Raw genomic sequence first — 15,801 nt, 5'->3', positions numbered from 1 at the left:
TTTCATACATGTCTATTCATATTTTATCCAAACAAATGAGTTTGTGTGTAGTTCGTATGTATGAACTAAACAGCTGCAAATTAACACTGATAACTGTATAAGTTGCACTGAAACCCCCTTTTTGCAACTCCTGAAAATGAAATCGGTGTCTTTCCCCAAGAATAACCATTATTATTTTGGAATCCTTGCATGTATTTGTATAAACAGATGTAGATACAGCTTAGATCACCCTTCTCAACCCCTTTTCATTAGACACTTACCTGTTAGTGTCCTACTGCCAAGGATCATAATTCTTGCATGCCTTCCTATCAATTGACAAGTCTGCCACCTGACAAGGCAATATATTCATATACCAGTGAAGATGGTCTGGGGGAGGGGAGAACTTGGGACCACCCTCCAGTATAATCTGAAGCAGATCAAGACTTTCTCAGTTGTTTTTGCTCTTTCCTTCTATGCTCCTTCCTGGCTTTCAAGTTAATGGTGTCCACAGCAAGGGCTCTAATGCTGATTTTTTAAAATCATGCCTTACACAACTAGATAAGCCAACAGGCATGTTTTCCATGAGCAGCCCAAAAAAGATTTTTGAATTGCAGCAAGCAGATAAATAAGTAAATGATTTTTAACTTGCCCGAAGAAATAAATCTCAAAGTATTTCATTTCAAACATCATTTTTTTGTAATCAAGACAATACATCTTTATATTTGTTATTGCGTAAATTAAAAATACCATAATCACAAGGTTCAATGCAATGACAGCATACTTAATTGTATTAGGTTATAAATTACGACAAAATGAATTTTACTCAAGGTTAAATATTAAAAATATCAAACGGAGTGCAAAGGATGTAACACCCCATACTTTTTCAAGTACTGTAACATTAACAACATACTCTTCTATTTGTTTATTAGAAGTCCCACCCGGTTCAGAACATACTCTTCAGAAAGTGTTTATGGGATTTCATTCTATTTCCGCCCCCCCAAAAAAAAAACATTTAATCCCACTGAACATATTTTCATAACCTAATTATTTCCCAAATTTCATGATGAACAAAACAGCAGGGGTGAACAATACTGAAGCGATATATGGGGAAAACAAATATTACAAACATTTCACCAACACTAACCGCGACCAATATCCCTATCTGAAAAGAGCATCACCGCTCTGTTCTTCTATTCCACACACTGTCCTCAAAGATCCTTAAATTACTCAAGGCGAAGCTTCTTAGAACGATCTCAGGATTTCTGTGCGGCTCCTGATTCCACAGATTCCCAGCATTTTTAGACGCTCCCGCTTCATCTTACGATTGCAGGGCACAAGGCTTTGTCGGGGCCTTCCGCGGCTTGTATCGGGAAGCCCGCAGCAGAGCACGGAGGAGTCGAAGCCGGGGAGGACAGCCCTCCCTCCGGGTAAAAGCAACAAGCGGCGCCGGCTGGCCGCAGGCCCGCCGTTCTCCGCTCCGCCCGTCCTAATCCGATTTCAGGCGGGCAGTGCCAAGGAGAGGCCTCCCTTCCCCCCTCCGCCCCTCCGGGCAGCCCCTCCCCGCTCTAATGCTCGCCCCGTAGCTCAAAGTAACGTGCTTGTCCCGGCCCTGCCCCTTCGATGGGCTTCGGCGGCGATCATTGGCTCTCTGGGCCCCGGGCTGCTCCGCTCGGAGCCAGGACAGCGCCAGGGAGGGGCCGGTCTGAGGAGGAGAGCGCTCCGCACTTTCCGCGCCGCGATCGGGTTGCAGCCGCCGCTCGTCGGAACAAGTGAGTCGATTTATCGTAAAGGTGGCCGCGTCTCCCTGATCCCACCGTTCGCTCGCCGTGGCCTCTGCCTCCTCCTGCCTTTTCTTAAACCGGCGCCTTTGCGGATCCAGCCTCTTCCTCCTTTCACGCTCCAGGCAGGGCGCTGTCCGCCGTCTCTTTCGATTTCCACCCGTGCCTATGAGTCAGGGCTTGGGGTGGAGATCGGCCGCCTGCGCCCACCAGTCCCGTAGGAGTGGGGAGGGAGCGCTCTTCGCGGGCTAATCTAGGATGGGGCGCCATCCATCCGTCCATCCCAGATTAGCCCCCGCGTACGGATCGCGTCGGCAGGAAGTCTTAATCCCCACCGCAACCGAGGATCTTTCCTTCTTTTCAACCCTACAGGGATTTCTGCTCTTTTAACGTTGGCAGCTTCCCCGTTTTGTAGTCGCACCACCAAGGCTGGGAGTTTTGCGAAACTGAAAGGTTTGGTTGAAGCTGCGGGATTGGCTTCAGTTTGCTTTAAGCTGCTTTGCGACCGTCGTACTTTAGTGGGATTTCAGCTTGCATCGCCCATCACACCTGCTTTCTCTTATCTAAATTACCTGTCCAGCAGCACGGCTGTTGGTTCTGTGGCCAACCATAATGGGACTTGAACCCCAACATCTCAGAGTGATACCGCAAGGGGATGACTTTGCTGTCCCGTGAAGATGGAGCAGGCTGGGTGGAAGGGCTACCTACATCTTCTGATTGAAATGATGGAATGATTATGTAGGAGGCAATGGTTTTTAAAAAGCTAATTTGCAACCTGGGTTGTGAATTGGAATAGGAAGTCCTCTGTTTGATAGAATTGAGGCTTTCTGTATGCTTGCAATAAATAGTTGGAAAAAGGGAGAGGTGCTCTTTTGACAGAAATCCTACCTTGGAATTGCTTCTCCCATTTAGTCAACCCACTGGGTTATAGCAGTTTAAAGGTGATGTCTAAGAGTAGCTTTGATTCTTCTATAATTTAAGGACTGTTTTGTGCTCAGTGCTCAAATTTCAGTGCTTGTTTCACTCTCATATACAGCCAATGTCTATTAACAAAACAATTAAAATGATGAAAATTGCTGTGCATGACATTGAAATAGGCTTCAACTTGAGATCATATGCCACTTGTGCAACCACAGATCATATGATATTCCTGTATTCCTTCAAAGCATACATATTATAGGCACACGTGTTTATTATTTATTAAAGTATTGCTTGCTTGGTATTTTATGATTTCAGGTATGTTTTTTTTACCATTTATTTTATTTCCAAAGTTAAAATACAAAATAAAGAAAACAAAGAAAAAACAAACTAACAAAGAAAAAAAATAGAGAGAAAAACAAATTAAGGATTTTAAGTGTATTCAAGTTACAATATAAAATTATAAAAAAAATATAAAAAAATAAATGATCAAAGATTAAAACAGCAGTAGTTACAGGATTCATCCCTTGTGTGAAGACTCCCTGCTAAATGAACCTAGAAAATATGTCTAACTCACAATGTCACCTTTGCCTCATTGTCAGCCCATGAGACTAAAAAGCCAGCTCTTCACTTGGCATCGAGAAGCAAGTGTTGGCCCACACTGACCTACAAAACTGAAATGACACAATAGAGCAGGTGCTGTCCTGAATCTTCCCAGGACATTCTTCTGAGGGAGTGAGCTGCAATCGTCCACAGATATTAATGTTTGAGTTGGTACATGCTGGCAGAGATGCTCCCTTAAAGAACATTGTAGACCTTTATAGCAGCCAGTGGTAGTTCTCTTAGGATCTACTTAAGTGTTTTATCATCTCTAGCCAACGGTGTCTGCATGGGAAAGAAGGTGCAAAAGGGATCTGAGAAATTAACATACTATCCTGAGGCTGCAACACAAGTCCCATTGCTTTTCTATGTGTGTCGTGTGGCATCTCATGCACATCTCAAAGTTGAAGAACTTAAAGTGCAATATGGTAATGTTGCTTCATCATTCTGATAAAATCTGTAGACACCCCTGTTTCTAGGTGTGAGTTCCAAGCCACCTTCAAGGGCAGTTCCATGCACATTGCAGTACTGTAATCTGATATGCCAGAAATGGACTAGCTTAGTTTAGCTCACCCCTCCATCAAAGGCATTGTAGTCAATGAGTCAGTTGCACCTAGTCAAACTGGATCACTGAAATCACCTGGATCTGGGTGACAGATGAATTCCACAGATGGTCACCTGCTCCTTCGAAGAGAGTGCATGATCCTCCAGAAATATTCCTGAACTTGTGAGCTACCACACAAATCACAATTTGATTTAGCATGGAGTGAGAACCATGCCAGAGGATAGTAATACTTGGGCTGATTTCTTCCAGAATTGAAAGTGTCTCAAGAGCAAAGCAGAAATAGGATATTTTGTATCTTCTTTAGAATCTTCAAATCTCTTGAGTTCCAAATTTTAGCCAGGGACAAGATAGAATACAAGTAAATTGAATGGAGATGTGTCAATGAGGTTGTGTCATTCTCTTATCTGTCTATATCTATTGTGCAATGATATGATTATTTTGCTTTCTTTGTCTTCTTGCCCAGAATGTCTGCAGAACTGTCTTTGCTCATCAACGTAAATGAGCCACGATGGGATCAGAGCACCTTCACGGGAAGAGCAAAGCATTTCTTCACAGTGACAGATCCCCGCAACCTTCTGCTTTCTAGCAAGGCCCTAGAAGATGCCCGAAGAGTGATACAGGATTACAGGTTCTTTTGGAGAATTGATGGGAAGCAGTTATAATGACAAAAGGGAATTCTAATAACTTGGTCCAAGTTGCTTAAAACACCTAACAGAATTGTGACCCTCCTTTTCCATTCATCTCATCTACTGTAAATGCTTGCCTTCCCTTGCCTTCCATTTTTCTTCTGAGCATTATTCACTGCTTGCAACATTCAGTATGGTACCTGTGATAAATAGTGAAAGCAATGGGAAGAAAATTTATACAGGTGAAGCTGGGCTGGGAAAGTGACTCTCACTGATGTTCCAAGGAAAAGTTTTGTTTGTGTTTTTTATTGAACTCTTCTGGTGGTAGTTTGGTGGTGTGACTTTTAGTTAGCTCAAGACTATTGCACCGTTTTTATATGCAGTCCCCAATTAGTATTTGGAACATAAGAAGAAATATACCCTAACACAACCTTAGGGTGATGAGAGTGAAGCTGTGTGAAGAGAGCAGCAAAGAGCTTTAATTCACTCTTCTTTTCTGAAACTCCTTTTTTTGGGAATTACGAATATAGCTCCCCTGTTCCTAAGGCTATCTCTATCTCCTCTTGCCATTAATATTTTCTCCAGAAACCTCCACAACATTATGTACCATCTTCATTTTTCTTTCATTTGTGTGGACCTTTCCAGAATGGGTAAAGTACAACCAGGCTTGACTGAGGACCAACTATGGCGGGCAAAATACATCTATGACTCTGCCTTCCATCCAGACACCGGTGAGAAGATGATCCTGATTGGACGTATGTCTGCCCAGGTGCCTATGAACATGACCATCACGGGATGTATGCTCACCTTCTACAGGCATGTGTGTAACGACTAAGATCTGACACCTTGTGTGGGAATAGTATATGGAGAAGTATGAAGTGAGGACCAAAGACATATGTGATGAATGAATGAGAGAGCAGCTTCTATTTTACTTTATGAAAAATACAAATGGGGTTAAGGGAGTATTTAGACCTGACTATATGCTACAAATACAAGTTTTTGTTCCATGGATTGCTCAAGATGCTATTAGTCATAGGAGGGGGGGGGGAAAGATAGACAATATAGATATCTCTCCTCCCTTAAATTTCAGCACTATATCAGATGAGGTGACTTAAGGCAAGAAAGCGGTAGAATAGGTGGGAAAAATTATCTGCCACACATGTCTGACTTAAATGAAAAAGATGCTGCTCTCCTGCATGATATATGCTTGGGATTAATAGCTTTTTCTGGATATTTGACTTTCTATTTCTAGAAAGGAATGGAGAATAGGGTGCTTAATGCCGGAAGTGTGAAAAAGGCAGTAAAGGCCATGTCTACCAACTTCAGTTTGGTTCAGTTTCACAATTTGCCAATGGTTTAAAATGAAAGTTTGAACTGACTATACGGATTTTAGTATAGATTTTTTCCTACTGTGTACTTTTTATACGGACTTTTTTAAAATAGCGTGTGATAGTATGTATCCACTCTTCAGCATATATATCTGCAGCATACTATATAAGATGTGAATCTTCTTTAAAGGGTTCCAAAGACTATGAGCATGATAGATACAGATTTGATACTTTATGCATATAAATAACATATAACATATGAAATAACATAACATATAAAATGCAACAGCATTTTAATATTCAAACTATTGCATGTAATTGACAAAGGGATACATACATGCCAACACATGTTCTGGAGAGTGTTCAGTGGCTTCACTGAAGACCATGTGCATAAAACTACTTGTGTATCTGTAAGAATGTGACTGCCAGATGTTATGTTAATGTTTCTGTATGTGTGAGGACAGATAAAGTTAAGGGCATTTAGAAATGTAAACGTTTGCAAGGACATGTATTAAACATGTTTGCAACTTGTTATCAAGTGAAACCACTGCCAGGCCTCTTGAAGTAAATGCACAAATGGGTGTTACTGTACACTAAGATAAACAAGGACAGTTTTCTTAGGATGCTGGAAGTTAAGCTGGCATTTTGGTTTCTCTGATAGCTTTCTGTCTTGCCTTCTTGTAGCTTCTGGGAATCCTGACTGTCTCTTTTCCTACAGGACGGCCCCTGCCATGGTTTTCTGGCAATGGGTGAACCAGTCATTCAATGCCATTGTCAATTATACTAACCGGAGTGGAGATGCACCTATCACTGTCAAGTAAGAAAGCAGTAAAATAACTGGAAATTAATATAAACTTCTCTACCAATGGTCTTAAGTTGCTTGGCCTTAAACCAGCAACAGGCTGTGGCAATTTCTAGGAAGTACCATTTTCACGATTCAGTGCTTACCTAGATAGCAAAACAGGAGACCTCTGTTCTCTAATTCCAAATGTGATTTGTACTCCTGAAGGTATTACTGCCATGTTACCGCTTACTCGTTTTTTTTGTTTACTGAGCTTACAGATTGCTCCAATGGTTGCTGATTATGAGCAGCAGACATGCCCAACATAATGAACATGATTAAGACCATAAGAATAACATAATAAAATTTAAAAAATGTATCAGCATAGATAAGTACCTTAACCAAAGAGAGAGAGATAATATATCCAGTGCTAGAAGAAACAAAATTATAACAAAGTTACAAAGATTGCCAGAGTTAACAAGTTTTAATATCTTTCTAAAACCTAGTGGGAGCTACTTGGTTTTCCGGGAAAACTCTTTATTTCACAGGAGAGGACAGAAATTGAAGACAATCTTTTCCATGATCCTGAGAGTAATGGTCCCCGAGTCTGGGGATACAGAGGGACCACCCTACTTTACCAGAACTTATTGCATGGCAGGTATTACTAGCAGGGTGGTCCCAGAGATCCCTGAGCCATGCAGTGCTTTAAAAGGTGACAGCGTGCGGCTTGAATTGTATTTGGGAGCCATCTGGCAGCCAGTGGAGCTCTTGAATGAGGGACAGGAATGGTTCCATTTGATAAAGGGAGGCAAGCCTCGTTTGGCCTAGTATACCCAGGTTCGTTTTTGTGTTCTCAGCGACCACTGATTGGCAGGACTGGCCTTTTTTGTCTGGTGTTTTTGTATTTTGTTAACATTTTAAGAAACTTGTTCATTCGTTTTGCCCTTAAAGCCCTCTAAAATGAAAAAAAAAAGCAACTTGGTTAAAAAAAGAAGGGTCCCTCAAGCTCCTGCAAGGTGTAAGGCACTATCATGCTTGTTAATTTTCCACCAGCCCCAAATACAATCCAAAACTTTAATTTTGCCCATCTCTGATGAGAGGCATATGCGCCTTATGATACTCTGAGGCTGCTTTAAATACGCAAAATTGCTACCCGCCCTGCCATATTTCTGGGATGGGACTGGGCTTAAGGTTAAGGTTAGACCAGAGGGCTGAGAGTTTCTTAGCGTCACCAAGTTGTCTATTTCTTTTGCAGACAGTTGGGAACAGCTTATGTCAGTGCTACCACTGGAGCTGTGGTGGCAGCTCTAGGACTCAAATCTCTCACCAAGGTAAGAGACCCGTTGGCTCCCTTGCCTCACAGAGGAATACTGTACACAGCTTGATCAAGACTTCCTGAAGATAGAAATCCTCATCTCTGAAATGAGAAATAGCAATCCGACCTTGTTTACAGAGATGTTTTTATCTCCTCCCTTGGTTACGACATGATCTGCCTCTTTCAGGAGCAGGAGGATTTATGTTTATCATGGACATTTGGATAGTGGTATAAGCTAGCTGAAAGCTAGCTAGGTATAAGCTAGCTGAAAGGGACGCGGTGGCTCAGTGGGTTAGGATGCTGAGCTTGTCGATCAGAAGGTCTGCAGTTTGGCAGGTCGAATCCCGAGTGCTGCGTAACAGAGTGAGCGCCTGTTACTCGTCCCAGCTTCTGCCAACCTAGCAGTTCGAAAGCATGTAAAAATGCAAGTAGAAAAATAGGGACCACTATGGTGGGAAGGTAACAGCATTCCGTGCGCCTTTGGCGTCTAGTCATGCCGGTCACATGACCACGGAGACATCCTCGGACAAGCGCTGGCTCTTCGGCTTTGAAACGGAGATGAGCACCAGCCCCTAGAGTCGGAAACAACTAGCACACATGTGCAGGGGAACCTTTACCTTTACCTATAAGCTAGCTATGGATTTCATGGAGACATCTTTATTTCACATTAATAAGCCAGGCTAACAATTTCACTCTTACTATCCTACTTACTATTTGTATACATATAAATATTAAGAAGTTCCTAATATAACAATTCTTGTGCTGCATAACTCATTTATCTGAAAGGAAGATAGTTCTGAACGTAACTTCCCAAATCGCTAAGAAAATTGGATAGAATACTCATCTGCTTTCCTTTGCCAGATTCTTAAAGAATTATTTTTCCAGTTCAAAGGTTTTAAGAAACAAATCTTTTTTTCAGTTCAATTCTGCATCTCAGTCAAGTGTAGAGCATTTCCCCATTTGCAGCTGGCCACAAACCTGACCCAGCAATGCCTTTTTTCCCCTGCCATGTCTTCATAAAGTTCATTTCATCTCACCCCAGCTCGTACCCAACCCAGTTTAAAGTTTCCTGAAGTTGTTCCTGTGGGAGGATAGTATATTCCCCTTCAAGAAGTTTGTCAGTGTTGCAATCAGATGTTCCATGGAAGGTTGTAAAAAAGGAGCTTGTCAAAGTTGTACCAGCTTGCATTTTACAAGTTGCTTAGATATACTGAAAAAGCAACGTCAGTCAACCTTTGGCAACATATACCCCTTAATATTTTTCTCTTAGCAAATTTTCTCAATTTCACCAATCATTCCTCAATTTGGATAATACTAAATCTTTCCATTTTTTGCATACGGTAACCTCAGTGCTATAATCATTTATTAAAATAATCTCCTGTGTCTTTTTTCTGTTTATCAATTAATCCTAAAAGGAAAAGTTCTGGTTTCAATATAATATTAATGTTTAAAATCCTCTGCATCAATGTATGCATTTCAATCCATTTCTTAGCTTTTTACGTTCCATCAAGCATGCTAAAATATTCCTTAATCTTGTTCACATTCCCAACATACATATGAAATATCTTTATACAATCTAGATAATTTGTTTGGCATAATGTGCCAACAATATATCATTTTATAAAAATTTTATTTTTGAGATCACAACATAATATAAATTTCAAGACTTTTAGCCACCTATTTTCCCATTGATCCATCTGTTTATTAAAACCAAAATTCTTGTTCCAGTTGATTAAGATCCCTTTTGGCATTAACTATCTAAAGTGTATTCCTTTTGCGATTAACTTTGTAGTCAAGAAAGTATTACTTCGGGTGTCTCTTATTCTCTTAGGGATCTGCTTCAACAACACAATTTCTTTGTTTTTATATTGTAATGGTTCATCTCTAACTCTTCTCAGTATCTCATCTCTTATTGTTTTAATAATTTTAATTTCTCTCATCTTAATATTTCCTTCTCTTAATTTTATTCCATCTCTTAACATAATTATTTGAAATAATATATGATTCAAATACCCAAATATTTTAATTTTTTATCAACCTTCAAAGTTTTCTTCATCAGTTCTATTTGATTTGAATGAGATGTTGTTACAAAAGAAAATGGCCATGGAGGATTGCAAATATAAGTTAAAAGAACTTCTTGAGAATAATCTTAATAAAGGCACAGAAGTAAGAACATAATACAAGTAAGAGGACATTTTATACAACATAATAGTGAATTTAAAAAGAAAAAGCAAGAGAAAATACAAGTGATTTTGAATAGATAAAAAAGGAAAAAGAATGTTAAAAAATCTCTAAGGAGGATAACTATAAGCCACCAAATTAAGCTTCTACAGAGGCAATTATGTTAATAGTGAAAGAGATTAAAATAAAGGTGAATTATGCAAAGTGAAGACGAATGGAGGAAATGGTTGGCATATAAATTGCAAAAGGAAAAAGAAAATGATATTAAAGTTACAAGAAGAAAAATACTGCAATAACAAATAATGCAAACATACTAAAAGTGTTTCATCAGCATTATTCTATATAAATGTCAAGAAATTTCCAAAGTGCATTATAAATAAATATTGTTTTAGATTATTTTTCAAGCTGATAGTATGGTTTGTTAGTATGGCTTAAGCCTGAGCAATCTCACCAGTTGGAGGCCCGGCTGAAAGATTTGCTTAGTGGACTAGATAGTTGCTTTGCATAATCCAATGCATGAACAAAATAGTATACACTGATATAGAAGGAAAATAAAGGCTGAAATTTTGTTATATCTGTATGGTGAATTCTCAAAGGAATTAATGACAGTTCCTGACTGAATCAATGACCCTGTTGTAAAATATAATTCTGTTCATCATGTTATTAATTTAATCTGTATCACAAATCTCTTTCTTCTCTCATTTCAACCCTCCTTCCTTGATAGCATTTGCCCTCGATCATTGGACGCTATGTACCTTTTGCAGCCGTGGCAGCTGCAAACTGCATTAATATTCCATTAACAAGACAAAGGTAAGATGGTATGGTTTGTTGGATGGAAATGTAATGGGAGAACTGCTACAGGAAGTTCAATTCCTGGTAATTCCTTATAGGTTGCATATTTTAGTATTATCTTATAATACTAAAAGCATGGAGTATGTATAGCTGTAATAACATATATTCAAATTCCTGTAGTAGATCTTCAAGATAACATGTAAGGTTTATGCTGGTCTATGACCATGATAAAGTTTTGATTGATTGGTATGTAATGTTTGTATCTTAATATTAATTGTAAGCTGGGTCGCTGTTAGCAAAAAAATTCCACTGTTATTTAAATCAAGAACTGGGATTCTGAAATAGGAATAATCTTTTCCTCCATTCATCTTCATACAGCAACTTTCTTCCCTTCCCATTTATTCCTTTGCAAATACAGGTGCAGTAGCAAACAGAGATCAAAAATTTAAAACACTTCCACCTTCATTGGGATTCCACTGGAAATTAGCACTGGGGACAGCTGAGGTGTATACTAATCAGTTCTTCTCAGCTGTTTTCTACAAAAATGAAATCATCTGGGCATCTAAAAAAATCAGTCAAGTACTTCCTCTATTTAATAGAGAAGAGGTTTACAATGTAAAGCCTGTGATCATTGCTAGGCTGTGAAAGTGCTGCAGGTGGATCCTGGTGTGGGCATATATATGATCAAGACATTTAGATAGATAGTAGATTTAATTATGGGAATGTGCAAATGCCCATTGGATGGGAGCACATGTTGTAGTGATTGGCTTCTATTGTAACCCTTAAAAGCTTTTGTTGATAAAGTGGGTCCTATATAGAGGACTAAGGTTGCTATAGTCATCAGTATTATACAACAGATGAGGAAAAAACAGCGTAATGAAATACAGAGAAAAGACAGAATGAAGAATAGACAGTTTATGTTTCCCTATTAACTATTTCTATAGGGAGCTAAAGTTTGGTATCCCCATTATGGATGAACAAGGGAATCGGCTGGGGGAATCAAAGAAGGCCGCCCAGCAAGCCATTGTGCAAGTGGTGATTTCACGCATTGGCATGGCTGCACCTGCAATGGGTATGTTGTGGCTACCTTGACAAATATTTGAATTTCAGTGAATATTCCCTCTTCACCCACCTTTTTTTAAATGAGAAATTTTGAATCAAAATTAAAATAACCTCTGAAAGTAGAGCCTGAAAACCACAATAATATAATATTGTATTTCAGCTGTTTGCTTAGTTGCTGAAACTTCTGAATTCAGTAGAACTTGTTTCTGATGAGAAGAATATCAAGAATTATGCTACTGGGAAAATATCTTTGTTCTTCACAGTTGGGGCATTTGGGAGAGCTAGAGATACAAGAAGAAATATTTCAGCGTATTTGAAAGATCAATCGCAACAGAGATATACTGTGCAGTGGAAGAGATGGATAGATGGGACTAAAAAGTTTTACTTAGCATTTGAATAAGTAGCGGATTTATATGATGTATAATTAGCTTGTAGTTATTTTATTAAGAGTTAAAGTGCGATAGAATTTAATATCTTATTGTTGTTTGCATATTTTAGATTATGTTTGTTCGTATTTTTATACCCTGTATTTAGCTCTGGGAAGTCGGGGAGGGGGGAGGGGAGGGGAGGGGAGAGTTGGGGAGGTTTGGGGAGAGGGGAGGGGGAGGGGAGGGGTTTTGTATTCAAAAATGTACTGTAAAACTTTTCAATAAAAAAAAGGAAAAAAAAGAAATATTTATTGTAGCTCCAGTCTCAGTATATATAACTGCTTCTTGGAATAATCTTCTCTAGTGTATCATCTTCAATTATTAACTATATTTCTGAGACTAATGGGATTGTAGTCTAAAAGATCCCAAGATGAATGCAACTTGAAGGTGGAGAAAAGGTACATCGTGAAAACAAATATCCCAGCAAATCCAGCGTGTGCAGGTTTTCTCTGTCCCTTTCTTGGGAGACATCTAACTGACCTTTATGTTGTCTGACTCTTCATCCACTTCCTCCCCACAGCCATCCCTCCTGTGATCATGAATGCCCTGGAGAAAAGAGCATTTCTGAAGGTATGATCAAGTTCACGTTCCTCCATGACTTTAGGCCTAGAAGGATGTGGTTCCCATTTTTGTCAGGTTCCTTTCTAGCACAAGAGTAAGAAGGAAGTTGGCAAAGTTTAAGCCTAATTTTTGCCTAACCTGACCCCACACAAATGGCAGCTGCGAGACAGGAAAAGGAAATTTAGTTTTGTTTTCAGATGCATCAGTTGTCATGTTGGAATCAGGGTTGGTTGGATGGATGAAGAACATGAAAATTATATAAAAAGTATAAAATTATACTTTTTCCAGTTGGGTCCTCCCCAGAAGTGTCAATTTTATAATTGGAACTTATAACTATGCTGGCTAGAGGTCCCAGAAACCTGAAGGGCAACGGATTCTTCTTTTTTTGCAAATGGCAAATATGAGATTACCGTAAAAAGAAACTATCCTATGCCACGTTTAGCTCCCGGCATTAAAAACTATCATGAGATTAATACTTTAGTGAGATTGCTAAAGTTGTCCTACCATTTTAGTCCTATGATATTAATTCTGGGAACCATATACAGTAGCACTTTCCCCCTCATATTTCTGATTTCTATATTCTAGTGTTATTAAGCTTTTTTTTCTCTCAGAACTCCTTCCCACTTTTGAAATATGTGGAAGGCCCCAAAAGAGCTTTTGCTTGTATACGTTATATTATTTACCATAGTAAAAATTAAAATTGTCCTACGTGAAAGTGCCACTACTTTTTCTCATGATTTTTTTTTTAATCCCATTTATATCCCGCCCTTCTCCGAAGACTCAGGGCGGCTTACAATCTAAGCACAAATCAATGTGCTTAGCAATGATTGTTGATGGGATTTTAATATTATATTAGTTGTTGTATTGTATTGTATTATTGTATTTTTAAGGTTGATAGATGAATAGTTTTGATTTTGTGGATTCCTGAGAGGGTCTTGGGAGACTCCAGGGGTCCACAAAGGGTACACATTGAGGACCGCTGTTACCGTAATGTAGGGTTTTGGCAGCTTCTTTTAGATGTCCTTCCAAGGTCTGTGTTATCATTCATTTTCCCTCTCCAAACGTTTATTGCTGAGGACAGCAGCTTCCATGGGAAATGGCAGACAGAACATTGTAATTCAAGCCCCTCATGGGTCTTTCTATGTGCATCATCATTGTACACATGTTCAAAAGAAGTGGGACTTGCATTATGATGGTCTGCAGTTTTGCTGATTTTGCCCTCCCCCCTTTTTTCCATCTAAGGAAATTATACAGGTTTTCTGTATGTTAAATCAGTTTCTGGGTTTTAAAAAATAGAAATATTCATAGCAGGAGATTAACCTATTCCAAAACCAAGTGCTGAGAGCTTTGCTGAAATGTATAATGACTTACTTCCAGGTAAGAATGTCGTGTTTGTAACACTGAAGATATTCCAGAAGGATGGCTGTGGCAAAGGCAGGTGTACTTGCTGTACTTCAACACACCTGTTGAATTGTGACACTGTGTTGTTAAGGCAACATGACATTTTGCCTCTGCTTATATATTTTACCTTTACCTTTATATATTTTGTGCATCAGGCTCAAAAAAAGGTCCGTCACCATTTCAAGAAATGTATGGCTATGATTGCTCCATAAATCGTTTCACCTATATAAACTATAAATAAAGAATTATTTTTTGCTTTGGAAAACAATATGAATATTCCGTGTAAACAATTTCTTTTCTATTTACATCAGCGATACCCCTGGATGAATGCTCCTCTGCAGATTGGACTTGTGGGCTTGACGTAAGTGACATCTTTCTCCTATGCAAATAGAATTGTCCAGGGACAGATATCCAGGACTTCTGTATTTTCTATACCGAAAAATGAGACTTTACTAGTTGACTAATGAGGAATTACACCAATATTTAGCAAGGGAGTTCCCATCTGTTTGTGGAAATTTGGGAAGACTATGATCTTTGGTCTTGTTTATCCTGTTCTGAGCATCTAACTTGTACCATCAGTCCAAAAACTTTGTGCAATCCTCTAGCACCAGTAGATGATGAACCTGGAGTCTTCCCAAATGTGGTGCCATCCATATTCTGGACAATTTACTTTATTCCGCACTGTTGTCCATTGCAGCTGGATGTTGGAACTGTAGTCCAAATCATATGCACTAATTAGGGAAGCTGAACAAGGGTTAACATTCAGTCCTTCCTCTTAAAAATCTAATTAGAGGAATGTTACAGTGTTGTTGGTTGGAGTCTGAAAAGGCACTGGATACTAGAGGGAAACATTGATTGGGAAGCAAGAGAACTACAATATAGGATTGTGTTATGTGTGTTGTTTTCCCTCAGCATTCTAATAAGATATTGGAAAATTGTTTTATGTAAATCCATTACATGTGGTAGACAATTATGGTTGTTGATACTCAAGTAGCTGGTGAGCATGATAGTTTTTTCCCCTCATGAGTCAAGTACACAATGACAAAATGGCAACCAACAGTATTTCTTCCTTTCTTGTCTTTCTTCCTGTAGTTTAGTGTTTGCCACACCTCTTTGCTGTGCATTCTTCCCACAAAAGAGGTAAGAAATACTCTTGCATATTCTTGCATGTTACTGTTGCTTTCAGTTACGTACAGTATTTGTTTCCTCAATATTTTTCAGGAAAGTGTATTCTAGAGCATTTCCCCAAATATTGTGCCAAAGAATTTGGGATATAAAGCCCAGCAATAGAACTTTGCATTGAGAAGATCCCAGATGCATTTTTTGATATTTCGGGCTGGAAGGATCTGCTAAGCAGTGAGGGACAAGAACAGCCAGTATCAATTAGAAAAGGTTGAAGGCAATAAGCACATTTTCTCCCCAATGGCAACCTTTGGTTCTTGACATTTCATACTTTCAAGCCAACATATGTTCAGAGTTACCTTCT

At 39.1% G+C, this 15,801-nt stretch overlaps 1 protein-coding gene across 10 annotated transcripts in view; it reads left to right on the top strand.

Annotated features, from left to right (window-relative positions):
• The first annotated feature begins 1,584 nt into the window (after window positions 1-1,584).
• SFXN3 (sideroflexin 3) overlaps window positions 1,585-15,801 on the top strand; it is a 36,308-nt gene continuing 22,091 nt past the window's right edge. For 8 of the 10 annotated variants that reach the window (XR_014026639.1, XR_014026640.1, XR_014026641.1 and 5 more), the window contains exons 1-10: window positions 1,585-1,748; window positions 4,304-4,468; window positions 5,112-5,282; window positions 6,513-6,611; window positions 7,831-7,906; window positions 10,796-10,881; window positions 11,808-11,935; window positions 12,874-12,923; window positions 14,627-14,676; window positions 15,408-15,455. Coding sequence is in view for 4 of the 10 variants with exons in the window: in XM_081329375.1 (XP_081185501.1) it covers window positions 1,600-1,748; window positions 4,304-4,468; window positions 5,112-5,282; window positions 6,513-6,611; window positions 7,831-7,906; window positions 10,796-10,881; window positions 11,808-11,935; window positions 12,874-12,923; window positions 14,627-14,676; window positions 15,408-15,455 (1,022 nt within the window). In the remaining 6 variants the exon portion in view is untranslated. Of the gene's footprint in view, window positions 1,749-2,129; window positions 4,469-5,111; window positions 5,283-6,512; window positions 6,612-7,830; window positions 7,907-10,795; window positions 10,882-11,807; window positions 11,936-12,873; window positions 12,924-14,626; window positions 14,677-15,407; window positions 15,456-15,801 lie in introns of all 10 variants that reach the window. The other 2 variants (XM_081329374.1, XM_081329376.1) reach the window with 2 other exon arrangements.

This window comes from Vipera berus, assembly GCF_964194415.1.
Source record: "Vipera berus genome assembly, chromosome: 5".
NCBI lineage: Eukaryota > Metazoa > Chordata > Lepidosauria > Squamata > Viperidae > Vipera > Vipera berus.
Note: the sequence above shows the minus strand (reverse complement) of the source record. Positions and strands in the feature narration are given on the sequence as shown.